Below are 27,605 nucleotides of genomic sequence, written 5' to 3' on the forward strand. Positions count from 1 at the left end.
GCGCCAGGAGCGCGGCCGCCGTGGCAGCAGCGCAGGTGAGCGCCGGGGGGACCGGGAATGGGAACGGGGGGGCCCTTGGCGGTGGCGGGGAGGACCAGGGCCCGGCAGGAGCGACAGCAGAGGAGCGACATCATGTCCTCCGCCGCTCCGTGGCGCTGCGCATCCCCGGCCGCGGCTCCGGGGCCGGTGCGCGGGTACGGCGGGATCCCCGCGGCTGGCAGGGTGTCTGTCCTCCGTGTCTCGCTCCTGCGTGTGTCGCTGTGCCCTTTGCGGCAAATTCTAATTACTCCTCGGATTCCTTTGACAAACAGTGTTTCTACAAAAAAACCCAACCCTTTTGCTTTAAGAAAATGCGATATTTTAAGACTCGGTGACCTACGGAGGTGAATGTAGATTTTAGCCGCTCCGGGGACAGCCCTTGAAGCCGACTCCCCCTCCCGCAGCAGTAGATGCGCTGCCAGCAGCACTCCTCTGGTTTCCAGGGCGGGTGGGTGGCATCGGGCTTTCGTTTTTTGGCCAGGAATTGCGCAGTAACCGCTAATGTCACCGTTGAGCGGCTCCAGGGCTGCTGGGGGGGTCTTGTCCTGCTGGGATTCCTGCCCAGCCTTTACCCGGCAGGTTTGGTGCTCGACACCTTGTCTCTGCAGTTAAGAGTCATCCAAAGGTTTGTGCATCCTTAGCAGCATCTGGCCATCCCGTACCTTCCTTGGTGTCAGAGTTGTGCTGCCCCGGTTCGTTGCTAACGGTGGTGTATTTCTACTATGGGTTAGCTTTGGACTGTGTGTTTTGACAGGGCACAAGGGTCTTTTAACATCTTTCTTAGCAGCTGGGGACGGTGTGCTGTGTGTGCTCCAGATGGGAACCTGAGAGTAAAGGAAGTTGAATATAGTGGTGGAGGGTCATTAGGAATGTATGCCTTATTTTTTGTTTTCATCAGTAAGATGCACTTGGGTTTCTGCTGTTATCCCCTCATCAGAGCAGTTGCAAAAAGACTAATTTCAGTAACATCTTTGGCTAGAGGTTTTCATTTATCACAGCTTCCTCCACCTCCCAGGCTATGCCTGTGTTCGCAGTAACAGCCAGAGTGCAAAGATCCTAAACCACTTTGCCAGCATTTAACAATTATGGCATCCTTCATGAGGTGTACTTGCGAATGTGAGAAAACTGAAACACGGAGGAGTTAGCTGTTTGAAATCACGCATCAAACAGTTTTCAGGGTTAGGAATGGAACTTTGCAAGTTGTTGGTTTTCAAGCTCTTGCTTTAACCACTGAATACACTGTTTCCCACTAGATGCTTCCTCAGACAACCCTAGAAGCATAGTTGGTTGACTGTGAACTTGCCTAATAGGCTGATTGGAAATTTCCGCCAGAGAAAGCTGTCGAGTCCTCCGTTCAGGTGCTTTTCTTGCTCCCTGGTATTCCTCTGCCTTTCTCTAGCGATATCATTGTATTTCCAGAATGAGGTATGGCTTTGCATTTCCATTTCTCTTAAGTTGCTTTACCTGAGCTCTTCTTTCCTTCCCTCAGGCTATTGCTTGGGGTTGGATCTAAGGTCCTGCTGAGCTGGAATGATGGTAAATCACTCTGATGCTCTTTCTCCAGTTGCTCTGGCGCTGGGAGCCCCACAGAACTGCAGCCTGGTTTTATCACCCTGTGTACATTCTGCTTTCCTATCTCTTTCCTTGCTGACAACCCCTCTTATCATCAGCCCTGCACACAAACAAGGTTAGCTCCAGTTCAGATTGCATTAGTGTAGTTCTGCTTCCCATTACTTCTCTCTGTGAGCCTGTTTTATGGGGATGTGCATGTGTAAGGCGGGCATGGAGCAATATAAATGCTCCAAGTAAAGGCGCCTTTAATTTATAAAGGGAAGGGCACAAGCCAAAGGATGCTTTGGATCCAGTTGTTCAAAGCCTGATCCTGGTAGTCTCCATATAGCTAGAATGCATCCTTGGAATGTGGAAAAATCTATGGCTCTTTGCTGACATCTGGATGCATGGAAGATGCTGATTTTGGTACATAAATGCTTTCAACTACTGTTGAAAGAATGAATGAATCGGTGCAGGGAATTGCATGGCAGGATAGAAGAGATCAATGTACAAAACTGAAACTGATATTATGCAAAAAACTATTTTTGATTTTTTTTATTTGGTAGAGGTAGAAGTCTTATTACAGTAAACTAAATAAAGGAGATGAGAATATCTCAAACTAGGGCTTGAAGAAATTAATCCTGAAGATACAAAAGCATTGTTTGTAGGGATTGTTTGGTACTTGAATGCTTCTCCACACCTTTTCCAGGGCTTGTTGTTTTCTCCTGCTTAGTTCATGGGTCAAATCTTATACTCGTGTGTACGTGTTGGAGGAGGAACTGGAGACAATTAGAGCTGTGGCGCAACTCAGGTCTGTAGCGAAGGTGCAACAGTGTCACAGGAGTGGAAAGAGAGCAACAATGGCCTAGCAGCACAGTTGGGACACTGATCTGTATTTTACAGAAAGCTTAATGGAAGTTGTAAAGGAAACACCATTGTTGACACAAGAACAAAATCTATCCTATTGATGCCACCTCCAAAGGGAATGATGTTAGCAGGTGTTCCAGAAGGCAGCAAAGCCGTTCATGTGGCAGAAAGGCTGCTGCCAGCTGAAGGTCCGGGCTCCGCATCGCTCAGGGCAGCAGTGTGAGGAGCTGGCGGTTCTCAGCCCAGCTCGCCGGAGATGCTGCCGGCTGGTTAGAGCATCGATCCGCTGCCTTGGAGGTCCCTGCTCAGCGGGGCTGAACAGCACAGCAGACACCTGCAGACGGACAGTCCCCCAGGCCGTTTCTAGCGCCTCTCACCAGCACGTGTTCGTTTTCAGATGAGTAAACAGCCAGGTTGTCAATACTTGTCAGCAGGAAGAGCTGCAAAGGCCAGTCTTACTATGAACTTCTGTTGGTTGCATCCACATCACGCGACTGGAGCCTAAGTCAGGATTTTTTTACGTTAAGGCACGAGAGAAGCAGGTACAGCGTGTTTTTGCTGTGTGGCCCTGCAAGGGGGGAGCCCCCTACAAACTCCCACGTGCAGTCGCAGTTTGACTTGCTGGTGTGTCCCTACCTGCTGCAGGACTTTTCCCAGTCTGTTCTTGGAGGGGAATTTGCGGGTTAATTTTACACTGTCAGTGCTCAAATGACTTGCCCGCAGTGTATGGTGGACCCATCTTACCCCATGACCCCCACCAAAAAGGCAAGCCCAAGCGTAAAACACCTTCAGAACATGCATGAAAGTGGCTCTGTGCCTATGAAGCTTAGGGCTGGTTCGAATCTAAGTGTGTTTGATTGTGTGGGAAAGACACGGCCAGCACGTGTGTGCATAAAAATTCCCGTGGCCTCCTCCCCCAGCAAAGCCGATGGCTGCAATGAAAGTGATTTCCTGCTGTCTCCCACGCGACACGCGTCACCTGCGAGCTCCGCGCCGCTCATTTCTTATAAACTCTAAAGGTATTTTTGTAGTCCTGGGGTTTAGTAATTTTGTAATCTGTTTGTGGGCGTTAGAGCTTCCGTGTCTAACGCTGCAGCCTCGCAGAGGTTTGTGGAACGCTGCTCTGTGTGTGATCTTGCTTGCTTGCTGCTTTTTTTTTCCCCTTCTCAATAGCAGTTGTATGTTGTAAACACCGGAGCTGTGGTTAATCAACTTCATAAGAGGAGATTTGTGTTAGTGTCTTTTATGTTGACTGCTGGCTTGTGAAGACCGGGTAATTTCAAATGTGTTTGTTACACTCCGCATAAATTTACCTTTATGTACTGGACCCTCGGGCGCTTGGAACGAGTAGTTGAGGGTTGTGGGAGATGTGGCTGCTGGGGGAGGAAGAAGCGTCGTAGGATGATGTGGGTGGGGAATGTTCGAGCAGGAGGATGTTGTGGAGTGTGTTGCAGGAGGGGGAGTGAGGACTGAGGGTGTTTAATGGTAGCAGTGGGTGGCTGCAGCTCGACCTTGGTATGGAGGGCTCTTTGATGGCCTGTGTACCTGCCTGAGCTTGGTTCTGCAGGTTCGCATCCCACTCAAACCTGAGCTTCTGTCTCTCCCTTGCTTGCCCTGGCTTTGGGAGATATGCAAGTTGTGCAGTAAACTAATTTCTGTCACATGTGGGTTGATTAACTTGAACCACAGGCTATCAGACCCGCAGGTCAGAGCCCTACAACAACATGGGATTTTTAACAACAATGTGTTCATTTACCAGGATGAAAGCCTGAGATGACGCTGGGGCTTTTGAAAATTGGCAGCTGCAATGGAGAATCCTTTTTTTTGAAGACTGCTGCAGTGAAAGACGAGGATTATATATCAAACAACCCCAGTAGCGTAAACCCTGACAAAAAAGACTGATTTGGCTCTTCGCAAATGGCAAAATGACCCAGAAAAAAGGGAGTTGTAATTACTTTTACTTGTGAGGTCAAGATAGTGTGAACAAGGTTACAGCCTGGAGAGTTCTGTTCCAATTTCCCAAGGCAAAAGGGAAGATGAAGCGGTGGAGGAATATTAATCTATACAGAGCTCGCTTCATGTAAAAACTGTCACACTGGATCAGACCCAAGGTCCAACTAGCAGCATTCTGAATTTAGTAATGGGAAGGGCAAAGACTTGATAAATGAAGTATTGGGTTGTTCTTCCTTTGGCATATCCACTCCGGGTTCTGTTGGAAAAATCCCTCTACACCAGGAAAGGTTGGAAAGACCAAGTATTGAGCAATTTGAACTTGACATTGTGCTAATAGCCTAGATAAGGTACCTCATATCTGATGGGATGTGGGATCAGGTAGAAACCCTCAGCAGAAGGAAGCATTTCAGCAGTTCTTGTGTCTTTGCTGGTCAGCAGAGTGGTGGGAGCTTTCTGCTTTTGTTGCCATTGGGAAAGGCTTAGGTAGCAAATACTCTAGAAACTTGCTGGGTTTATTGTTAATGAGCAGAAGACGAGGCAACCTTGTTTTGCTTTATTCAAACTTGTGGACCTTGCCTCCTCCCCGTCACTTCCCTCCCTCCCAGGGCACATGGGTGGCTTTGTGGTCGCTATATCCGGTCCCTGTGCGATACAGTGTGTGTGCTGAGGAAGCAGGACAGATAAAGCACAGCTCGTGTTTCTGGGAATCCTTACCCCACCGCTGCTGGGGAAGTGGTGCGCTCCCGGCCACGGGCAGATAAGGTGTTGGGCTTCTTGTCGTACTGAAGCACAGAGCTGGCTCATGAGAAGCTGCCAGCAGGACTTGACGATTTGGGAGACCCAAATCTTCGGCAGCACATTGCTCAGTTTCTTTCTAAGTCTGTACACTGTCTGACAGCTGCTAAGCCATATTTTAAGTTGTGAATGAGCAAATTTTGCACTGGTTTCATTGGCTGAGGTTAAGTGATGCTGTCAGAATTGCTCGCGGCTGAATTTAGAGCCAGCCAAGGGTCAGAATGACAGGAGGCTGAGGCCTTGGTGTCCACAGCAGCTACGGACCATGGCTGTGTGAGCACCCTCCGGGCTGTTCTACTGGTGTGTTTCTCTGCTGACCTGCTGGAAAAACTCTCTGGTAAGTGAGAGAGGGTTTAGGTGAGCGGTTTTCTCGGCTCAGGTGGTGGAAGGGAGGTAGAGCCACACATCTCTCGCTAGGAGCTGATGCTGATGGCTCCACACTCTTCCTGCACATGGGGACAACACACTTACCTGTGGGGGAAACTGCAGTTTTATCCTGCTGCAGTATTTTGTTTGTGGGCAAATGGATGGAGCATGAGGGTTTCTCTGACTTTGGTGTTCATGTCTTTAAGAAAGAAACTGTACGATGCGCTTCTGCTGAATGCCTTTTGTTTTAGTTGTTCCTGTGTGCGCTTATCCTGTGTTTGAAAACACCAGTTTGTACCTGATAGTTTTCAGATTCTTTCTCTCCTTTTTGCACTGAGAAAAAAGGAATTCTAGAGCCGTGCCAAGTCAAAGGATGCAGATGGAATTAACACACATATTTTGATTGCCTCAGCTTTCAATTTCATTTTTCCTGTACTTTTAGAGGTGGAATAGACAGTGGAGTATAATTTGGTTTTATGTATAAAAATGTATGCATGCTCAGAACCAACAGCACCTCTTTCTCCCTCTTGCAGACTGGAACTGAGCTCTGGAAAAACAAAGTGGATCTTGGAGCATGTGGGCTGAGGATCGCCTTGCAGAGCCAGGGGTAGGAATCATTGTTTCTGTTGGCTGCTTGGTCGTAGTTGAGCTATTGGGACAAGTGCCTTTGTTCTCAAGTGAAGATAATTCTTTAATTTCTTTGCCAGATGTAGATGTTAATCCCAGTCTAGAAGAGATTAGGAAAGGGTTGCATTGATATAGAAGCAAATTCTGTAGCAAGAATGCTTCTGTGGCTTAAAGGCCCTGGACTGGAAGTTTGAAGGTGCCTGTTTTCCTGAGCTATCAGGATATGCTGACCTTCCTTTCTTTGGGTCCTTTAGCACATTGATGTTCTGCAGAGCCCGGCACAGATCGGGCTGTTATGTAGTCAGCAGCAACAGACTTTTTGCTTTTCTTGCAGGTGGTAGCTCAGAAGTGAGCAGGATGCCCCCAGGCATTTACTGCCCTATGGAATTCTGGTCTAAGGGGGAAAACCAAAACATCCAGGTGGACTTTCTGCTGCCCACAGGCATATACTTAAACCTCTCCGTGTCCTGCAATGCCAGCTTGGGCACCATCAAGCAGGTAACAGCCTAGTTCCACAGTCTTACGTGCAATTCCTGTAACAAGGGGTTTGTTCTTGGGCAACACCTGGGGAAATGTGTTTGGTCTTAAACTCAAGTGCCAGCGCATCCCTCTCTTGCCTCGCAGGAACTCAATACTGGAAGTTGGGAATGGTAATGACACAGAGGATTTTTCTTACTGCTTCATTTGAGGAATAAAATGCTGTAGTGAAACCACATGTACGAAAAAATGTAGCTGCTTCCTTGTTTCCCTGGGCAGACACGGGGTTAGGGGAGAGTGAAGGAAAACACTGGAGAAGGTTTTCTCTGCAGCAATAACCTGGCCTGGATGAGTCACAGATCACAAGGGACAGGAGCACAGTGCCAGATTATTCCAAGTTTTCTCATGCTGCGATTTTCACATTAAAAAAACCCAAACCCAAAAAACCCTGAGTAGAGCTGATTGTTTCCAGCTGTGAGTTACAGGTCTGTGTTTTGCAGCCAGTCGGCCGGCTAGGTCAGACCAGAGGCCCATCTGCTCCGGGTTTTGTCTCCTATAGCAGGCGCTTAGGATGAGAGTGAAGAAATGAAATATGAAGAGTCATGTGGAAGTGCTGCCCGCTGGGAGTGAGGGATCTTTGGGAACTGGATAGTGTCAAGAAGACTTCAGCAGAGTTCTTGGCTCTTGTCACAGATTTTGTGTTACTAGGGGCAAGTTACTTAACCTGATTTTGCTTCCAGTGGGAGTAAAACCTCTGTTTCACAAGGCTAGCAGCCAGCAGGTACTTACCATGAGGTGTGCAGGTGGGGTTATTTAAATACACAGGGCGAGGGATTTACTTTGCCTGTAACAAACAGCAAGCAGAAAAAATGGAAATAAATGCACTTGCAAATAAATCTGCTCAGCAGTTCAGCATGAGCTGGAGCCACCAGACATGACTGGAAAGCAGCTGGTGGCTGCAAGCCCAGGAAGGCTGTGAGAAGGTTTGGGGTATCTCGGGAAAGGGAGGTTGTGCGGTGACAGTGAGATGAAGAGGTTGTGGCAGTGCAGGAGTTTCACCTCGCTGTCGCTCTGGTGCAGGTGGTGTGGAAGCACGCTCAGTATGAGCCGCTCTACCACATGCTCAGTGATCCCGAGGCCTATGTCTTCACGTGCATCAACCAGACGGCAGAACAGCAAGAGCTGGAGGACGAGCAGCGGCGGCTTTGTGACATCCAGCCCTTCCTACCCGTACTGCGGCTTGTGGCTCGAGAAGGTGACAGAGTCAAGAAGGTTATTAACTCCCAGATCAGCCTACTCATTGGGAAAGGTCAGTTCCCTATTGCTGGTCTCGCCAGGAGCGGGGCAGCCGTGTTGTGTGTAGGTGAAATGTGCTTCTGTCCCAGACAGCCTCGCTACCTATGGAATAGTGACAGAGCCCTGCTTGTGCAGGAGATTCAATTATTAAATTATTGTTATTAATAGCAAATGTGGTCTCTGGTGGATCTGGTAAGGGAACTCTGTGTGTGTAGACCCAAGATGGGTGATCTTTCCTGCTGGCAGAAGGCTATAGTAATTGAGTCAGTGCAATCGTATTAATAGTAAATACATAAATAGTGTAAATAGTAAAGTATTTATTAGTAGCTTGGTTGACTCTTCTTCATTTGGCCAAATATTAAGCATGTGTTTAGGAAGACTATTTCACAGACACTTGGTTATCCGAGGCTGATTTCCACCGCTGGGTGCAGATGGTTATTTTGCCTTTCCCTCTTACTCTCCGCTTAGGTTTGCACGAGTTTGACTCTGTGCAGGATCCAGAGGTGAACGATTTCCGCACCAAAATGTGCCAGTTCTGCGAGGAGAGAGCAGCAAAGCGGCAGCAGCTCAGCTGGGCAGCTTGGATGGAGTACAACTTCCCCTTGCAGCTGGAGCCCATGGCCAAAGCCCTGGGCACTGGTCCTCTCCATACCCCCACCAAGAACATTTTTGTCAACGTCAAGTTTCAGTCTGGCGGGGTAAAGCACAAACTTTTCTGTGACAATGTTTAACTGGTTTTGTGTTTTCCCTTTTGGGAACCTTTGGGCATCTGGAGACAGAATAATGTGTGCATGGACAGTGTTTCCATGTGTTCATCTTCATTCTCCAGAGTCCTTTGCCTGTGGAGATGGTTGGGAGGGAGACTTTGAGCCTCCAGCCAAGGGAGCAGTTGCTCTTCCTGAACATGCATTGGGTGTACTGGTTAGCTCGTAGCTGAGGCTGCATGCACTTGTGTTGGAAAGCTTTTTGGGTTTTGGGTAGGAGAGAAGCACAGAATCCAATATATGCCTTTCCTTTTGAAGCCCACGAGTCTGCTCAGCTCATGCTCAGCAAACACTGCTTGCAGGCCGTGGTCTGTGTTGCCCAGGGCCCTCTGTTCTTGCCTGCTACCCCTGGTTAGCGTGATTTTTGCATGTTGTGCCTGGGCATGAAGCAGGAGCCATCCCCATGGGAGAAGGGTCTCCCCGAGCAGTGTGTTTGAGCATGGTGACCCTAACCACCCTCTGCCTGGCTGGCGGAATGACAGGGGGAAGATTTTTAATGACTAGTAACCACATGAACTGGTGATTCTGCTAAAACTGGACTTGAAGTTCCCGATTTCCAGCCTTGCGCTTGTGCTGCTGAAACATTCTCCTGCACAGTTTGGCAAACATCCCTACTTATTTGCTCATGTGTGGGTGGGGGTAATTCTGCCTTCATGTCCTTGTCTTTACTGTCAGCAATGGGAATGTTGTTACCTATCTGCTGAGTTACTGCTGCTCCTTGTGCTGATTTCAGCCCTTTGCTGCTGTTTGACAGTGTGTGCTGTGTTGTTGGGATTGCAGGAGAGCTTCACTTTCCAGATCTCCCCAAAGGAGTTCCCCATCACGTTAATGAGCTATGCTATCAAGAAGCAGGCTACTGTCTTCCGCCACGAGACACTGGAGAACCCCGAGGACTACACCCTGCAGGTGAATGGGAAATGCGAGTACCTCTATGGAAACTACCCTCTGTACCAGTTCCAGGTGAGCCTTTTGTCTTGCTTTATCAATCAGTCTGTTCCCATATGGCCTCCTCTTGCTTGGAGGGTGGATTGAGATGTATTATCTTCCATCGAGGAGGCAGGGCTGTTTGCAGGAATGCGACGCCTCAGTGACAGGACCTGGATGGTACTTAGGGCAAGGGATACTTCTAGCAACCTTATGGGTTTGGGAGGAGAGTGATCTAAGCCCATCTCTGGGCACCAAATGCTGTTTAAATGCATTTATAGATTATAGTTCTGGAAATGTCTGTTTGCTTGCATGGTGGGCTGGGGGTTATCTTGCTGAAAGTTGGGCAAGTAACCCTGTCCCCTGTGTTCCCCTGGCAGGGAAAACTGCTGCTGGGAGCGCTGAGTCCTTCTCAGTGTTTTCCCTTAATGCAGCCATTTGAGGCAGCTGATGAAATGCCAGCTATAAAAGGCACTTCATATTCTCAGTTCTGGCAACATGAGTCTAGTGAGCTGCAGGTTTATAAAGCAAGAGGAGATAATTTAAAACTGGATTTTGATTGTTGCTATGTCCTTTCCTTACTCCTTCCACCCGTTTCTGCTTCAGCCAGCTCTGATTTGCTTGGCTGCTCTTGCCTGCTGGGCTCTGTTTCACCCGTGCTGACTCTCGCCTCTCTCTGCAGTATATTCGCAGCTGCCTGCACCGAGGCCTCACGCCCCACCTGACCATGGTTCACTCCTCCACCATCATTGCCATGAGAGATGAGCAAACCAACTGCATTGCCAGCCCCCCGAAGATGCCTGTCAAGCCTCCCCCGCTCCCTAAGAAAAAGGTAGAATGGCACAGTGACCCTGTGGACTCACCCTCAACTCCTCCGTTGATGGAGGTGCTGGTCTGGTTCTCCCTGCCTCTCTTGGGACATGTTCCTAGGAAGGGCCTAAGAGCTGGGAATTTCCAGTCAGCCTCCCAGCTCCCTCCAGCACTTCCTTGGTTGTTGCAGACTTGGTGCTGCCCACCTGCAGTGCAATGCTCTTTTCTGTTGGAACAAAAAGCACGCGATGAGAGATGAGGTCTGGCACTGGCTCGACAAGTCTTTGTTGCATCCATTTCTGATGGGAACCCTTTTCTCTTTCTAGCCAAACTATGGTTCTCTCTGGTCCTTGGAGCAGCCTTTCTACATTGAGCTCGTGCAAGGCAGCAAGGTCAACGCAGATGAGAGGATGAAGGTAGGTACTGACTCAGTTAGGGGTTTTGGTTTTGTGCTTTGGCTTTCCTAGTTGCATCTGTCTCATTTGGGTGGTGAGGAAAGCAGGGGCCAACAACTTGATCTCATGATCCTCCATGACGCTTCATTCAGCCTTTGGGCAGTTTCTAAACTGCAGCACAACAGGAAGGGGAAGGGAACTTGCGAGCCGGCAACAGGCGATGCATTCTTAGAAACACTCCCCTGCAAAAGCTTCTGAGTAGCAAACAGAGCTGCTGCCCTGTGGTGGTGTCGCTTGGCAGCCGTGTGGAGGGGCCGGGAAGTCTGCAGGAAGCAGAGGAGTAGAAATTCAGCTCTCAGAGAATGATTCCCATCACTCCCATAGCAATGGATTACCCAAGCATTTTGCAGCGATTAAGCAGATCTTGCAAGCTCACATGAAACAAAAAGATAACCATGCCCTTACTGAAGTTGAGCAAAGAGGAAGATTAAGGAATTTAATGCATCAGTGAGTTGGGAAAGACACAGGAGTAGGGCAGTTCTGTTCAGGAAAGTGTCTCATTCCTTTTCTCATCATGTCTTCAGCAAACAGGTCTGTGGATTCATGGTGTTCTCTTATTTCTCCGTCCCCCAGCTGGTGGTGCAAGCAGGTCTCTTTCATGGCAATGAGATGCTGTGCAAGACAGTTTCAAGCTCTGAGGTGAACGTCTGTTCAGAACCAGTGTGGAGGCAGCGCCTGGATTTTGATATTAACATCTGTGATCTTCCCCGTATGGCTCGGCTCTGCTTTGCCCTCTATGCTGTCATCGAGAAGGCAAAGAAGGCACGTTCCACCAAGAAGAAGTCCAAGAAAGCTGTAAGTAAAGCCAGCGTGGGACTGAGCCTGGCTTGCCGGTGTGGGAGGGCACGGGACACCATTCTGAATCAAATGCTTGTTGCTTCTAGAAAGACCATTAAGGAACATAGCCAGCATCTGAATGCACATAAAGAGGAATCATTTGTGTTAGTGTCTCTGTTTTGCTGTTCCACAACTTCCTTGTTTTGTAGTTGAGGTTAAACCGTCTTCTGTGTTGCATCTTCTTTCTAGTAAGGTCTTTCCTGCAAATCTCCCATGGAGCAAATTAACGGCTAAGAAGGGGGAAGAAAATGAGGAATGTAAATGCTGATTACAGCAAAGCTTTAGGTGAGGTGAAATGAAGGTGCAGAATCCTCAAGGTTGTTGTTCAGATGCTGCAAACTGAGGGCAGAAATGTTAAATCACTTTGGAAGGTCTTGTTTTGCGCTTCTGCATCAGAGATGTAGATATTTCTCACTTTTTCACCTCTATTCCAAAACTTCTAACTCATTAATTATTCATAACTAAAACTAAATCTAAGTGCAGCCTGTAATTGAATGAATGAATGAATTGAACACTGGTTTCCCAGTGTTGTAACTTAAGCAAGATGCCTCTAGCTCTTTGCATGCAAAGAATTTTCTTTATGAGCAACAAATGCATTTTTTCCTCCGCAGATTATTGTTTCTGCAGCCACAAGAACACTGTTGCCATGTTTTAAAGAGGGGATTAGTCATGCCATCTTTACTAGAGTGCGGAGAAATGAGGGACTGATAAATGTGATCACAGAAAATTTCGGTCTCGGTTCTGCCGGCTTCATTTCACTGCTGGGAGGTTCACTGAGCTTGGCTGTGCTGACATCAATAGGGTTTTTGGGGTTACGGTGTGTTAATGTCTGGGGAGCACAGGCAGCCCACGAGTCCTGCTCGTGTGGACCAGTTTCTGGGTTGGAGACTTCAGACTGGAAACATTTTGAGGCCAGGACCAGGATCAACATTTTTATTGTTGTTTTTTACTTAAGAATAGCAGAACTGCAGCTCCTGCTGGAGGCTTTTCTCCAACAGAATATCTGATTCATCCACAAGCTGCATTTTTGTGGTCACACTGGACCAATTTTCAATTTTGAAGCAGTCGGAAGGAAATGTTGCTATTCTGATTGACAAAACAAAACCAGCCTGCTTAGCTGTGTTGTTAAGAGGATCTTGTTCTTGTGTGTTGCGGTATTGAGGAAAGGTGGATGCATTCTGGTGAGCTCTTAATATAAAATCACACAGTTTGCTGGAGCTGAGCTCTGCAGAAATTGATTTTTCCACATGGTCAGCTGCAGCTGATTGAAAATGATTGGTAAGAGGAGATCACAGTCAAGTGCACCCTGATTTTTGTTTTTGATTAATAACCTTTTTGCTGGCTTTGCTCACAGCGCTCCGAGGTTAATCGCATGCGTGGTGTTTGTCTGTGCAGACCGTCCAGAGCAGAGAGGTGGGACTAAATAATTTACTACCACAAAAGCAGGCGTGCTTGCAGACTGCCTGCATGAGTCAGAGGGTTAATGTCACCCCGAGGGTTGGCTCTCAGTGTTTCTCTAAGTCATGCAGCAGATATTTCTGTCTTTACAGTGCTGAATCGTTGCTTTGCTGGACCTTATCCACCCAAAATCTTGCCTTGCGTTTTGGCAGGCCCCGTGCTGTGGTTTGATGTCATTTGCTCTGTTAGGAGAGGTTATTGCTGGCGGTGGTGTTTTGTTTGGCTTTTTCCTGTGATCTAGACACTGATGTCTCGAATGGGATTTTACTGAAGATACCTACTCTAATCAAATCAACTCAGAGGTTTGTGACGGGCCACTTGGAAGTGATTCATTTTGTCACATTAGGGGAAATGCTGACTTTGGTCCACCAAGTCCTTTGGTGAACCTTCAGGGGAAGCCTGAGACGTTCCCTAGAATGTCTCAGTGGAAAGAGATGTCTTGCTGTGCTTCCTTTCAAATATTACACTGTTTGTGAGTGCGTCTGTGTTGAATTTTTCCTTGCAGCCCCTTTGCCAGTCATTTTTTGTGCTAGCGTGTGCTTGAGCCTTGGTGCTTTTTGAGCAGCTGAGTGAAATGCTGGTGTTGCTGAAACCGTTCTATGCAGTAAACTGTTCCGTTTGGGGAACCTGAGTGCAGGAAATCTTGGGTCACTTGTGGAACGCGTCTGTCTGCTCTGGTGGTGGGGAACTGGGTGAGAGCAGGGAGACTGTCCCAGTCACTTCACTCCCTCAAATTAGACTTGGCTTGTGTGACTGGGTTGGCTTGTGGGTTTTATTTTGGGGGGTTTTGTGAGAGATTGGCAGCAGAAGGTTTGATTTCTATAGATAGTGTTTATTAATGTATAAAGGAGCCAACCCTTTTCTTCCCATTGTCTGATATATCCAGCATTCTTTGCCTAGTTTTCTGAAGTCATGTTAACTCTGTGTTCCCTGTTTCAAAATTGAGGTTCTTCTCCCTCCTCTCAAATTGTGAAATATATGAAGTACGTATGTCATAGCTCCTTCAAGTCCCATCAAGTGTAGAGTTGCAAGGCCTTACCAGAAACTTAGAGATTCTTCAGCTATGCAAAATATTGAGTGATGAAGTTTTAGACATATTTGTGAGGAGTGTTTGGTGCCATTCAGCACTACACAAAAGACCCCAAGTTTTGGCAAATATCTAAATTTTATACTGTCATATACTCTGACTGTAGAAGAGCTTCAAAGGTAAGCAGACAGGCATGGCTACCCGGGGTGGTATATTCTTTACAGCAACTCACTTTGCATGGGGATATCTCACTTTCTCCTTAGTTTTTCTCATCCCTTCACCCAGCTTGTGCAGTTACAGCACCCAAATGAGCTGCTTTGCTTTGCAGGACTGCCCGATCGCCTGGGTGAACGTCATGCTCTTTGACTACAAGGACCAGCTGAAAACAGGGGAGTGCTGCTTGCACATGTGGTCCTCCTTTCCAGGTATGTCAGGAGACAGAGCTGCTGGATTGTTTTGTGCCTTTAATCTCCACTACAAAGACAGGAGATGCCCTGTACCCTGTATTGCTGTGCAGTTTTTGCAGGAGGGGCCAGAACAGTTCAGACTGGCAGACCCAGTATGATTACCGCTCAAAATTGTGCCCTGCCAAGACAAAGGCCTTGTTTTGCTTGGCATAAGAAGTTGCTGCTGTTCTAAGATGTCATGTATACTTCGCTTTTGAGGGGTCAGGGAGATGCAGTGAGCGGCCAGGGCCAGGCTGTGTCCAGTGCCAGAGCTGAAGCAGCCTGTGCTCTGCTCTCTGGAGCAAAGCTTTGCAAGACCAGGGTTCATGGGTTGATGTACTTTGCTTTTCAGATGAGAAAGGGGAACTTCTGAACCCCATGGGCACGGTGCAGTGCAATCCCAACACAGAAAGTGCAGCAGCCTTGGTCATCTGTTTCCCCAGCGTTGCGTCGCACCCCGTGTATTACCCATCATTTGAGCAGGTAGGAACACGGAGGCACGGGAATTCCCTAGTTTTGCTGGTGCAGGAGCACATTCCGTCACTGTTTCTTGGGTGGCCGTTGACAGGGACTGGGTGCAAACAAATTTGATGAGCAGATATTGTTAATTGAAAATTTGACTTCTCTTTACTAATGGACCTTTGAGTGAATACTTTTCCAAGCTGTGAATTCCTGAGGTAAAACTGCTCTCATAGATGAGCATTTGTTTAAAAAGTGGGTTTAACTGAGGCACCTTTAAACTGCAGGCAGTGTTAGGAAAGAAGAATAAAAGGGGAAATGAGCGAAAGTAGACAGCTTGTTCCCTTTCAGCACAGCGTGATAACACGCCCTGTGGTACAGGGATTTTCCATCTGTCACTGCAACTGGCCAGACACTTAAAGTGGAAGAAGAAATGTACCCGTTACAGAAAAGAAAGGGGATCTGCTCTGCCAGGGACACATACACATGCTGCCCCGTGGCGCGTGTTCTGGCTCAGAAGCTTTAACAGATCGGGCCAGTGTGCAGGGCGGCTTGGGCAGCGCTGCTCTGAGAATCTGGAGCGGCTCGTGTTAGCCTGGAGCTCCGTGGCCCAGAGTCCCTGTTGACGAGCCGTATAGGTGTGCCAATGTGCCCTTTGGGGAAAGGACTCATCCGTTGTTGTTGCAACCATGGAAGGGGCTCTGTGGGTAGTTACACCTCTGAGCAGAGGGGTCCTGCTGAGTGTGTTACCTCCTGAGTACGTCGCCCCTTCTCCAGAAGTGGCAAGTGACTATAATACAGCATAAACAGCTGAAGTGATGGTGAGCTGGAAGTGCAGAGGAAAGGAGGAGCCTTTCTCAGACTCTTTATTTGTGTCCCAGCTGCTGGAGTTGGGGAGGAATGGAGAACCACCCCGTGCTGCACCGGAGGATCCTGAGGAGGTGAGTCTTCTGGCATCAGTTTCTCAGCAATGTGCAGATCGTTACATGTTTCCACCTTACCCCTAACCACCTTTTCACCAAACTGGGTCATGCCCAGTCCTACAAGGTCTCTCTGGGTTGAGACTGAGCCCTGTGTATGCTCTTTGCTGTGATTCCCATGAGCAGAAGCTGCAGCTGAAGGAGATCCTGGAGCGGAGGAGCCACACTGAACTATATGAGCACGAGAAAGACCTGGTGTGGAAGATGAGATACGATATCCGTGACCAGTACCCGCAAGCTTTAGCGAAGCTGCTTATCATCACCAAATGGAACAAGCATGAAGATGTTGCCCAGGTGAGGATGCTGGGGTTGGCAGCGAGGGCTCTGTTTTTGAGTGTCTACATCCCTGTGTTGTGTTTGGGAGGCCAGCTTAGCAGGGGATGTTTCTCAGTGCCCTGTGCAGGTACCTTTGGCATCAAGGCTGAGGAAGATTTTCTGTTCTTAATTAGTGACTATGAACGTTTGCTGAGTGGTACCCAGCCAAGCTGACATTTAGTTCTTCTAGGCTCCATTTAACTCTGTGCTGTCCCAGAGTCATTACTGACCAACAAGGTCTTGCTTATTCCCTCTAGAAACTGGAGACAAGGAAAAAAACCTGTTTAATTCATTGCAGAAATAGGATCTGCATTGGGTATTCTTAACTGATAGTGAGAGACCAGCACAAGCTGCATCAGGGGGTCAGTGAATCTGTTCCACTGAGAACATCAGACATGAGTTAAGGATGGTCTCTGTGCTGCTCATCCCTCCTTCTAAAGGTCCCTTTTTAGTCTACATTATTATGCTGCGGAAAGTGCTTTTCCCAAAGAGCTTATTCCACTGATTGTGGTACAGCAAACGTAACCGTGCTGTGGACTTGGATGGCTCCTCCTGTCAGCCTTCCTAGAAAGCTGAGACTGATGGTTGTTGACCCGGTGTCTGCAAACTTGCTCTGAGGCATCTAGAAATAGTGACTGAGACAGAGATTGCACCTCCCACAAAGGAGCTCCTCCTCCAGCAGTACAATCTGAGATATTTATCCGTTGTCATAAAAAATATTGTTCCTTTTTTTGCTACTACTTTATTTTTTTTTCTTTTACAGATGATTTCCCTGCTCCAGACCTGGCCAGAGCTGCCTGTCCTGAATGCCTTGGAGCTGCTGGATTTCAGCTTTCCTGACCGCTACGTTGGTTCCTTTGCTATCAACTCATTAAAGAAGCTGACGTAAGTGTTCACCACAAGGGATATGCAGAGCCCCTTTCTATTTATGCTTATGGCTGCTGAGGGGGACTGTGAACAAGGCTGACAGTCTTGTCTTCACAATTTTTGCAAGTAGGTTTGTTGCAGTAGAAATAAGCTTGTCTTTTATTTTTCCTTTCTGTCCGCAGAGATCATGAATTGTTCCAATACCTGCTACAGCTCGTCCAGGTGCTTAAGTATGAATCCTACTTAGACTGTGAATTAACCAAGTTCCTGCTGGACAGGGCGTTATCCAACCGCAAGATTGGCCACTTCCTCTTCTGGCACCTGAGGTAAAGACCAAATGTTTTAGGCTTTTTCTTAGTAATCGAGTGAAACCAACATTTACTGGTTTCCTAATTGCTCTGTGAAGTGAGACAGCAAGAGTGTCTGCATGAACAGATGCCAGGGTATTTATTTAAAGGCCTTGGCTGTCCTTTAGCCAGTGTCTTTCATCAAAGCTTTGCTGGGATTTCCTTGCTGGGATTACCAAAACCCAGGCACTGCTGCTTTTTACTTTCCAAGACTGACTAAGTATTCTTCCAGGAGGACGTAAAAGCTTTGTTTGTTTGATATTTTTTTTCTTTTGTGGTGGTGGTGGTTGGATTAGTTCCTGTTTTCAGAATTTATGTATGTATATCTCTATGTATATCTCCACATGCCTGTGATTTGAAATTTACTCTGGACATCCATGGCCTCATGCCAGCCCTGAGCCAGAGGCGCTGAACTGTCCTTGCTCCTTAAGCAATGTCCTCAAAGGAGGGGTCAGTAATTCAGTCATCCAGAAAAATGTCTCCTCATTTCAAGCAATGTTTTTTCTACATCACCTTCTGGGGTGGCTGCATTTTTTTTCCCTCCGCAGCACATAGAATCTAAACAGCAGCTGATATTCTGGACCCTCCTCTCCCCCTTTCCTTGTGCTGGCGTGAATGGGAGAATTAGTCACTGGCAGTGCTGAGTCAGAATTGCTTTAACCTCCCATCTCCCCCAGGTCAGAAATGCACGTTCCTGCAGTTGCCTTGAGGTTTGGCCTGATCCTGGAAGCATACTGCCGAGGCAGCACCCACCACATGAAAGTTTTGATGAAACAGGTAAAAATTGCTTTTAAACATAAGGTTGGCTTCCCTGTTGCTTGGAGCTGGTTCTCAGCTGTTAACATTTCCAACATAATGTCACCAGTAAGACAAAAAGAGCCTTTCAACTGCATTATTGGTTTTGGCATATCCTGTTAAGAGCCCAGAGTTCCCCATCACATGTGACTTTGCTCATCTCTTACTCACTTGCACAAAGTACACTACGTGTCCAGAACGGTTAGAAACGTTCAAACACCGTTATGAGCTGAGTTGGGTGAGTTACCAGTGAGCAGGAGCTGATCACAGCTGGCTCTGGGGTTTGGAGCAGCGCACTCTTCCCTTCACTTGCTGTGTAGAGGTAATTCTGCCGTTTGTTCGCTCTAAAACTTCTACATTGTATATCAAGGCTCCCTGTACCTAACTCAGAAGTGAGGGACGGTCATATCCAAGATATGCCCACAAACCAGAGCTGCTTCTATTTTCAAGACCAAGTAGCACTTTTGCATAACCAGAACTCCCCAAAAGCACAAGAGGGCTGGGGCTGCAGGTCTCAGCCTCATTCTTTCAGCCACTGCACCTCGCTTCTTCCTTTGGTGCTCGCTAATGTGCATTATTCCTGGTGCAGTCACTGCTTTGCAGTGCATTTGTGCCCAGCAGAATAGCCATAACTATTATGGATCTCCCTCAAGGAGCTATTACTAAAGTTGTTTTGTTGCAATGTGTGAAATTGCCATAACGTGAAGAGAAGGTAAGAGACACAACCAAGGTTTACATTTCACAGTAGAGTTTAATAGTTGTAAACTTTGTCCTGGAGTTTCCTATTTGTTAACCCTGTTCCATCCCTCTCTTTTCCTTCAGGGAGAAGCACTCAACAAGATGAAAGCTCTGAACGACTTCGTTAAAGTGAGTTCTCAGAAGGCCACCAAGCCCCAGACCAAGGAGATGATGCACGTCTGCATGAAGCAGGAAACGTATCTCGAAGCACTTTCCCACCTCCAGTCCCCCCTGAACCCCAACATTATCCTCGCAGAAGTCTGGTAAGGAAAACTGCTGCGTCTCCCAACCTGTGCCGCAGGCTTTGTTCAGCAGCAGAGCCAGGCTTCTGGTTACCCCACGGTCCTCTTTGCTCACAGAAGGCACCAATCTGTTGGTGTTTGTAGATGCTGTTGAATTTGCAGCTTGGACAGCCGCCTTTTTAATAGATGGAAACTCTGATGGTGATATTTTTGTTTCCTCTAGTGTGGATCAGTGCACCTTTATGGACTCCAAAATGAAACCTTTATGGATTGTGTTTAATAATGAAGAGACAGGTGGAGGTGGAGTGGGTATCATTTTTAAAAATGGCGATGGTAAGTCTTTAAAGGATATATTTTCACAGGCATAGTGTTCTTCAAGTATTTGTTGTGATGAGTGAGCCTAAATGTGGCCCATTAAGATGGCGTGTAAATTAGGACCATCAGCGTGATTAGAGGTTTTTTTGACAGTAATCTGGAGATGTAATGAACTCTGCAAGAGCACCAGAGCAGGGGAGAACGGGAGGTACTGATGAGCCATTTTTCCTTTGTAATTGCTGCATAGATCTTCGTCAGGACATGCTGACCCTGCAGATGATCCAGTTGATGGACATCCTGTGGAAGCAGGAGGGCCTGGACCTGAGGTGAGTGATGTGCTCACAGTTGTCCTCTTGCAACGATCACTCATGCTAGTGAGGTCATTTTGTTTCCAAGCTTATTTTGCCCCCATCTAGTCTAGTATTCTATGAGCAGCTAGTCAGGTATTGTGGTACTGAGGAGTAGAAACGCAGAGTAGATACGGACAAAGGAAAGCTTAAAAGTCAATGCAATTCTGGGCAAGATTTCAGTGGAAGGGTTTCTTTCATCTCTGCAGGATGACCCCTTATGGCTGCCTCTCCACAGGAGACAAGACGGGGCTGATCGAGGTGGTCATGCACTCAGACACCATCGCCAACATCCAGCTGAACAAGAGCAACATGGTGGCCACCGCAGCCTTCAACAAGGACGCGCTGCTGAACTGGCTTAAGTCCAAGAACCCTGGGTGAGCGGCTTTACCTTTAACTTGGTGCTGCTTTACTGCTTCCTCCCAGATGGAGACATTTCTTCTGCTTTGCACCATATTTTTACTTCAGTTATGCATATTTCCAAGGTATCCTACAGTATCTGTGGCTGCTTCGCTTCCTGATGTACTGGAAGGCATCATCTGGATCTTGAACAGAAATGGAGGCCCCTGGCTTACTCTTTGTAAGCTTTTTCGATCTCTGATAGCTTAAATAGCACTGTCCACAGGCTGCATCCAAACCTGGATCTTCCCATCGGTCCCGTTACCTTCTCCAGAGATAGATAATCAGTGTGGGGGCAGCTGGAAAGGGGCAGAAAGAGTAACACCAAAACCAGGAGGTGGAAAAAGCAAGCAGCACCAAAGCTGTGTAGCTTGGGGTTTTACTAGATACAGAAACAGCAGCAGCACAACCGTGCTGCTCTGATGTAGCAGGGCACCAAAAAGAATCATTCGAGGAGCACGTTTTGTCTTTTGGTTCTGTGGAGATGTAGAAATGAGTTAATGTAGTTGAGACTAAACCATTTTCTTTGCGATTGTAGACACGACCTTAGTCAAAGGAGTTACTGCAGCTCGTTTTTGTAAAGCGCAGTTGGGGGTACTGCCTCTGGAGAGCTACAGAAATTCAAAGGCAATTCCTTTACTTTCTCCTGCAGGTTTGCATGGGGGAAGATAAAAAACCCAGTTTTTCTAATGGTGAAGTACTGGTGTTGAAAGTAAAATTCTCCTTTTTTTCTTGCCCTCTAGCGATGCGTTAGAACAAGCGATAGAGGAGTTCACGCTTTCCTGTGCTGGGTACTGCGTGGCCACCTATGTGCTGGGGATAGGGGACCGGCACAGCGACAACATCATGATCCGGGAGACCGGCCAGGTACGGGCACTCGCTGCTGCTCAGGTGCTGCACGAGGGGCGCGAATGCTGCTTAGCAAGGGACAGGCACCCCAGCAACCCCTCTGCTAAGGACATTCCTCATATTCTCAATAGCTTCTGTTGTTCAGAGGGTAAATACAGTTTTATTATTTGAATTAGTTGTGTGTCACTGCCATCAGCTGCTGCCGCTAATGCCCACTTTGAAATGACAGTGGAGCAATTCATGCCTCTCAGACCTAAAATTGTCTGCACATGCAAACTCCTGCACTGCACTTACCAGTCTGAGGAATTACTTTTGGCTCCGGCAGAGTCACAAATTGCTCGTGGTTGAGTGGTGAGCTCAGTCACTGACCCAAACTGATTTATTCGTAGTCTTCTTCCCAGAAAAAGTGGTGGTTTGGTTTCTTTCCAAAAAACAGATGCAAGTGGATCAGCGTGGTTTTAATTCCACATTCATATTTGTACTGATCCCTTCTCTGTTCCACAAGAACAGCTATGAAAGGAGAGTTAGAAACCTTGTGCAGCGCACAGGCCGGCCGGTTATTGCCCACTTGAGGGAGCTGCTGCCCTGTGTGTCGCAGCCTTGGGCTTGTGTCCGGGCTTAGAGCAGCTCTGCAAACTTGCTGTAGCGTGGCAAGAAAGCCTTACCTGAGCAATTAATATTTTGTGGCAACTTCGCAATTAAATATTGCCTCTTTTCCCAAAGGAGTGCCATGGGAGAGGGCGTTCTGCTCCCTCCCAAAATCCTATAGTCAGCATCTTTTGAATACAGTGACTGTGAAGAGAACTCCACACTGATCAGCTAAAATAGATACTATTCTGAAAACATTTTTTTTTCTTAATTTTCAGCTGTTCCATATTGATTTTGGTCACTTTTTGGGGAACTTCAAGACTAAATTTGGTATTAACAGAGAACGAGTTCCTTTCATCTTAACCTACGACTTTGTGCATGTCATCCAGCAAGGAAAAACTAACAACAATGAGAAGTTTGAAAGGTAAGGCATTAGCAGTTAAGCTTTTTAAGCTCACAAGTTCTTTCCACCAGCGATATGTAGCCCATAGCTGATCGATGTCTGTACAGGTGAAGGCAAATAATCTATTATCTATACGTGTTAGAGAAGGTGACAGAGCTCGGCAGTCGCCAGCGCAGACAGCAGGGCTCACGCTAATATCTGGTGTTGCTTTACGAAGTGGCTGAGCCTGCAGTCTTGATTCTTTTGCCTTGTTTTTTGACCAGGTTCAGGGGTTATTGTGAAAGAGCCTACATGATCCTGAGGCGCCATGGCCTGCTCTTCCTGCACCTGTTTGCGCTGATGAAAGCTGCCGGCCTGCCAGAACTCAGCTGCTCTAAAGACATCCAGTATCTGAAGGTAAGAGAAGCAGCACCCAGATGCGGTTAAAACTCATTTTGAACCGAGGAGGAGTTCAGCCTGGAGGGGCAGATTCTTTGGAGCAAATGAGCTCCACGAATTACGACTGGATGTCCAATGGCCACGTGCAGGACATCAGAAGTGACAGATGCTGGTGCTCAGAAAATAGCTTCAGAACAAAGGCAGTGGGTACCTGTAGAACCAGCTTGCAGGGAGGAAACAGAGCTCTTGGGTTGCCTTTCCTGTCCCCAGCTTGCCTCTTATATTTTGTATAGGTAGATAGTTCAGTGGTTCTGGCTTTGTACAAGAGCACTAAAAAACCTGCTGTTTCCCTACACCTGACATAAAAGTAGGATGCATGTATTTATCAGAATGAAAAAATCCTCGTGCAACTACATTAACTATTAAAAGCAATAGTTACTCAACTCCTGCTTGGTATTCCTTTCAATGGAGTCATTTCTTAGTGAGTAAACATCTTAGTATTTGAGCAGTTAGTTGTTTGGTTGCACTTTGTGTGGGGCTACAGCGATTTCTGGCTGTTCCCCTCAGGACTCCCTGGCTCTCGGGAAGACAGACGAGGAGGCGCTGAAGCACTTCAGGCTGAAGTTTAACGAAGCCCTGCGCGAGAGCTGGAAAACCAAAGTGAACTGGCTGGCGCACAACGTATCCAAAGATAACAGACAGTAGAGCAGCGCCGGCCTGCGCTCCTGCTGCAGGAGAACCGAGTATCTGCACCCAGGCCAGCAACTGCAGGCGGGTTGTTAAAGACTGAACGTTGACGTGTTGAAGGTCCTGCACTCCCAGAGATCAGACGCCTCTGCGTGCCTGAAAGTGTTGGACTCATCAGCTGCGTAGTCCTGGCTGCGGTAGATCTTTGGGGGACAAGGGAGAGACGTGAGGCAATAAAATTCCTGCATACAGTGAAAGGTAGGTAGATGTACTGTATCCTAAGAACTTGTTAAGCTTCAAATAATACATCTTCGAATGGAAGAGTTCAGGCAGTTGTAACATCCATCCCATGTGGTTAAGTGTCCGTTCCTATTTTCTTGAAAATTTAGCTGAACACTGAGGACCTGCTGTCCCTGTAGCTCTGATATAGCTCATCTTCTAGGGCCCCACCGGTACAGCTCAGAGGCATTAACTTCACCTCGCGGTTGCTCCCCATGCCCCATTTCAGTGTCCGCCGTGGTAGGTCAGCTGAAATCACCACTGAAGCCAACTTGGACAAGTTGTTTTCCTCCACATTGTGACAGGGTAAAAATATCCACGCTACCATACGATTTTCTCTCTGCTAGAGGCCAAAGTGTCCTGAAACTGAACCAGAACCCAAAAATTCACTGATGCCACAAGAACAGGCTCGGACTGGCCGATGGATTAAGGTGTTTTTGTTTGCTTTCCTAAGCTGGACTTTAGTTGAGCCTCAAGCACTTCCTGGGTTTCTCCATTTATTCTGTTTTGACGCCTGAAACAGTAAGATTGCATTTTCAAAATGTTGGTTCCTACATTTCCCTCCTGTTGGGGTTCACCGGAGCTTGTTTGCCGCCTGGTTTCCCTGCGGTACGTGCACCTACAGCTCCGGAACACCGGGATACGACACTGAAATTCCCTGAAACACAGATGGTGCCGTTCTGTGCCCCAGTTATGTGGCCAGTCTACCCAGAGAAGCGTGGGTTCAGCACTGAAACACTTACAGTAAGTTGCAGCTCAGCTCTCAGCTTCTTAGAAATGTTCTTTTCACACTCTTCCTCGTCTCCACCGCGGTACCCGACTCCTCGGCTGTGATTAGAGCTGCTGTGCAAGGTCTGAGTGTCTGTCTGGGCTTCAGCTGCTCATCTCGGTGGTACTGAGACGCAGATGGACCATCAGCTGCAGCCTCCGTCTCCATCATCATCTCCATCATCTCCATCTCACCGCCCACAAGGTGCTCTCATCAATCACCTATTTCTATTTATGTGTCATATTTGTCTCCAGCTCGTGTCCTCAGCTGGTGAGCAGCTCTGAGCTCTGCTGTTGCACAGAGACAGTGAACAGGAGCCGCAGGTACTTAAAACTGAACGTTGCCATACACTGGCTGTTCAAATCCACCTTTTTTTTCCTAAGAGGACAAATTCAAATGTATTTGTTCTTCATCAGCTGCACAGCTAAGTTAACACTGCCTTAAAAAGTAACTTCTGCCCTAAGTAGAAATGACTAGTAGTAGGTAAGTAACAGCAGGTTTGGTCAGTGAATGGCATCAACCACCTTTAGTGAACTCTTCCCTCGTTACCTTTACAAAAAGTTGCTGGCAGATGGTGATTCAGTGTCACACTGTTGCTAATTTAAACTCTAATTTAAAGTAGTGTTTGTTTTCATAAAAGATGTTACACTATTAAGTCTATTCTATACAGTTTTGTAGACATTAATATAAACCCGTTGCCTCTCCCAGAGCAGCCGTTCCCAGAAGCAGCAGCTCTAGAGAAAACAACTCATATTAACTTCAATAATGCTTCAGATCCCCTTTTTCTCCACCTTTCCAATGATACCGTGCGTGACTGGGAAGTGGCCACAACATTTCAAGGTAGAACAGCAAGAACACTTCCAAGTGATCCAAATTACTTAATTAACACTTTCCTCTAGAACAGTTCTTTAGCAGAGTTTAATAAGCAGCACTGCAAGTGTGTTTGCAGCAAGGAATTGTGTTTGCTGCACTGTCTCTGCATCCCAGGCCCTATTTAGTTCGTTAGCACATCTGTATGTGCCCAGAACACCAGGAAAACGAGCAGATTAATGTGTCCACACTGACCTGCAGGAAACAAAGATCCATCTGTGCTGGAGCTGCTGATGCTTCCAGACACCAAAGAAACACCCCAGAGCCTGCGAGTATCACCCGCTGTGACAGATCTGCTCCCAGCATCGCAGGCGGGGAGGTGGCTGCGTGTCACCCCTTAAATTAGGAGTAGGAAGATGCTTCCATCCCTCAGCTCCAATTAAAAACATCCCTTACCCAATGCAAAACCTTGACGGCCTCATCCCGCTGCCCACAGCTCAGGACAGGGTTGCTCACCCTATTTTTTACGCCCAGAAAAACACATGATGCTACTTCCCAATGAATGGGCAGGACTAGCGCACACCAGCTTAATGGGATATATAGAAAATGTGGTTTGCAGCCTTGCAGTTCGTACTCAGCCGTTGTTTTAGTAACATTTCCAGATAACTCAAGCCCTATCAGTTGTACAGCCGTGCAAAGCAGCAGCTGCCCTTCCATTTTAAAGTGCAATAACACCAAGTTGTATCAGCGTTAACTGCAAGAACTGAGCAATTCCAAAGGTATTTCTCAATCCAGAGTTTTACAGTGAGATTAGTCTAGAAAATCGACTTACCTCCAAGAAGTAAAACTATCCCTGTGGACCTTCTTCCTTGTGCACCACTGGAATAAAAACTCCATCAAAGAGCCTTTGGCTCCACCGCAGCAGCTCACCGGGTAGTTTTCAGCAAGTTGAATTGTACTCAAGCTGGAAACTTAAATCATTTTCAAAAATATTACATTTCACTATAAATAAGTACCTTCTGATTTTATAAACAGGCTCGAAGCGATACCCCTTTCTAGTTCTATTTATTTAGAGATGTTTCTGTGATGATTTTTTTTAACTCTGTACAAACTGATTGTGCTTATTCTGTTGCCTTTGAAAAAAAAGAAGTATTTTTTTAAGCCAAACCATGGATCTGTAAGAAATTAATGTTTACATGTTTCACTTTCAGTTGCTCCAGGTACGTGTTTTGTAAGCCAAAAAATAAAGATAATTATTGATAAATTGTACACACATGCTGCCAACGCCTTTCTATGCCAGCGAGATCAATGGAAACTCAACCAAACTCTTCTAATGCCGCCAGTAGAGCAAATTCCCACACTTAACGCAACTTGATTCAACTTTGTTCCATTCAGTAAGAAATAAATGCAAACAACCTTTAGAACCAGAAATTTATTGTAGCTTATAGACTTTCCAAACTGACCTGTTACCAATATACACATCTGAAAAGTTATACCCACAGTGGCTACAAACTGCATCAGGACGTTCACAACCTTTCAGTATTACCATTAAATCGTGATCAGTTTTGGTCTAAAATACAGCAGCTACAGCAACAGTATATGGAAGGATAAGTTTTCTACACATTAACACAGGACGACTGTCAGACATAAGTTAAAAGTTTCCCAGTTTACTTAAAACTAGCAGTTATATTACCACGTAAGTAGTCAAAACCGTTTCCCCATTTTAGAAATCTAAAATTTTACATTAAAAAGAAAAAAAAAAAACAACAACCAAACCAACCCCAATAAAATGGTCAGCGAGTCGTGTGGGTTCCCTCCCTGCGTCCCCATCACCTGCGAAGGCACTCGCTCTGCGGCCCCGGGCAGACCCGCGTGCGACCCCGTTCGCACAGCGCGCGGTGACAACACGGCTGCTCCGAAATCAAAACCGGCGCAACATTGGGCTCAGTCTTTGTTTCCTCCCTGTGAATGGCTCCCCCGGGGCTGGGTGTGGGTTCCCTGGGGCTGGGTGCGGGTTCCTTGGGGTTGGGTGCGGGTTCCCCTGGGGTTGGGTGGGGGTTCCGTGCATCCCAGCACCACTGAACCTGCACACGAGCCAAAACCGGGAGCTGTTCTTACCGTGCGGAGCAGTGAACGCGGTCCCAGTCTCCTGGTACAAGCAAAACAAGTTACTCTTTTTAATCCACCTCCAAACGTAAAAAATCAAGTAAGCAGATATTCAATATTCAAGGCTCTGTGTAAGACCAAATAAAGTTAAATAAGTGAGACCTGCCTTACAAAAAACCCCTAGCGTTCTCCACCCTGGGGTCATAACTTACTTTCGTACCTTTCAGCTATTTCTTTAGC

General features: G+C 47.1%; 1 protein-coding gene across 1 annotated transcript; it reads left to right on the plus strand.

Moving 5' to 3' along the window:
* On the plus strand, positions 1-23,678 carry PIK3CD (phosphatidylinositol-4,5-bisphosphate 3-kinase catalytic subunit delta). Its single transcript, XM_080358863.1, has 24 exons — positions 1-35; positions 6,105-6,178; positions 6,533-6,696; positions 7,756-7,984; positions 8,440-8,669; positions 9,516-9,695; positions 10,342-10,491; positions 10,796-10,885; positions 11,498-11,719; positions 14,575-14,671; positions 15,045-15,175; positions 16,033-16,092; positions 16,258-16,425; positions 17,210-17,331; positions 17,496-17,639; positions 18,338-18,437; positions 19,278-19,456; positions 19,659-19,768; positions 19,998-20,076; positions 20,307-20,474; positions 21,240-21,363; positions 22,212-22,357; positions 22,600-22,732; positions 23,282-23,678. Exons 3-24 carry the CDS (start codon positions 6,556-6,558, stop codon positions 23,417-23,419), a joined length of 3,141 nt encoding a protein of 1,046 aa, XP_080214989.1. The 5' UTR covers positions 1-35; positions 6,105-6,178; positions 6,533-6,555; the 3' UTR covers positions 23,420-23,678.
* Positions 23,679-27,605: the final 3,927 nt, after the last annotated feature.

The sequence above is a fragment of the Nesoenas mayeri genome (genome assembly GCF_963082525.1).
Source record: "Nesoenas mayeri genome assembly, chromosome: 24".
Lineage (NCBI taxonomy): Eukaryota > Metazoa > Chordata > Aves > Columbiformes > Columbidae > Nesoenas > Nesoenas mayeri.

Coding starts and splice junctions, on each gene's coding strand:
- PIK3CD (XM_080358863.1), top strand. CDS start 6,556: ATGCCCCCAGGCATTTACTGCCCTATGGAATTCTGGTCTAAGGGGGAA. Junction 19,457..19,658: donor ATTATCCTCGCAGAAGTCTG/GTAAGGAAAACT, acceptor TGTTTCCTCTAG/TGTGGATCAGTGCACCTTTA. Junction 22,358..22,599: donor AACAATGAGAAGTTTGAAAG/GTAAGGCATTAG, acceptor TTTTTTGACCAG/GTTCAGGGGTTATTGTGAAA.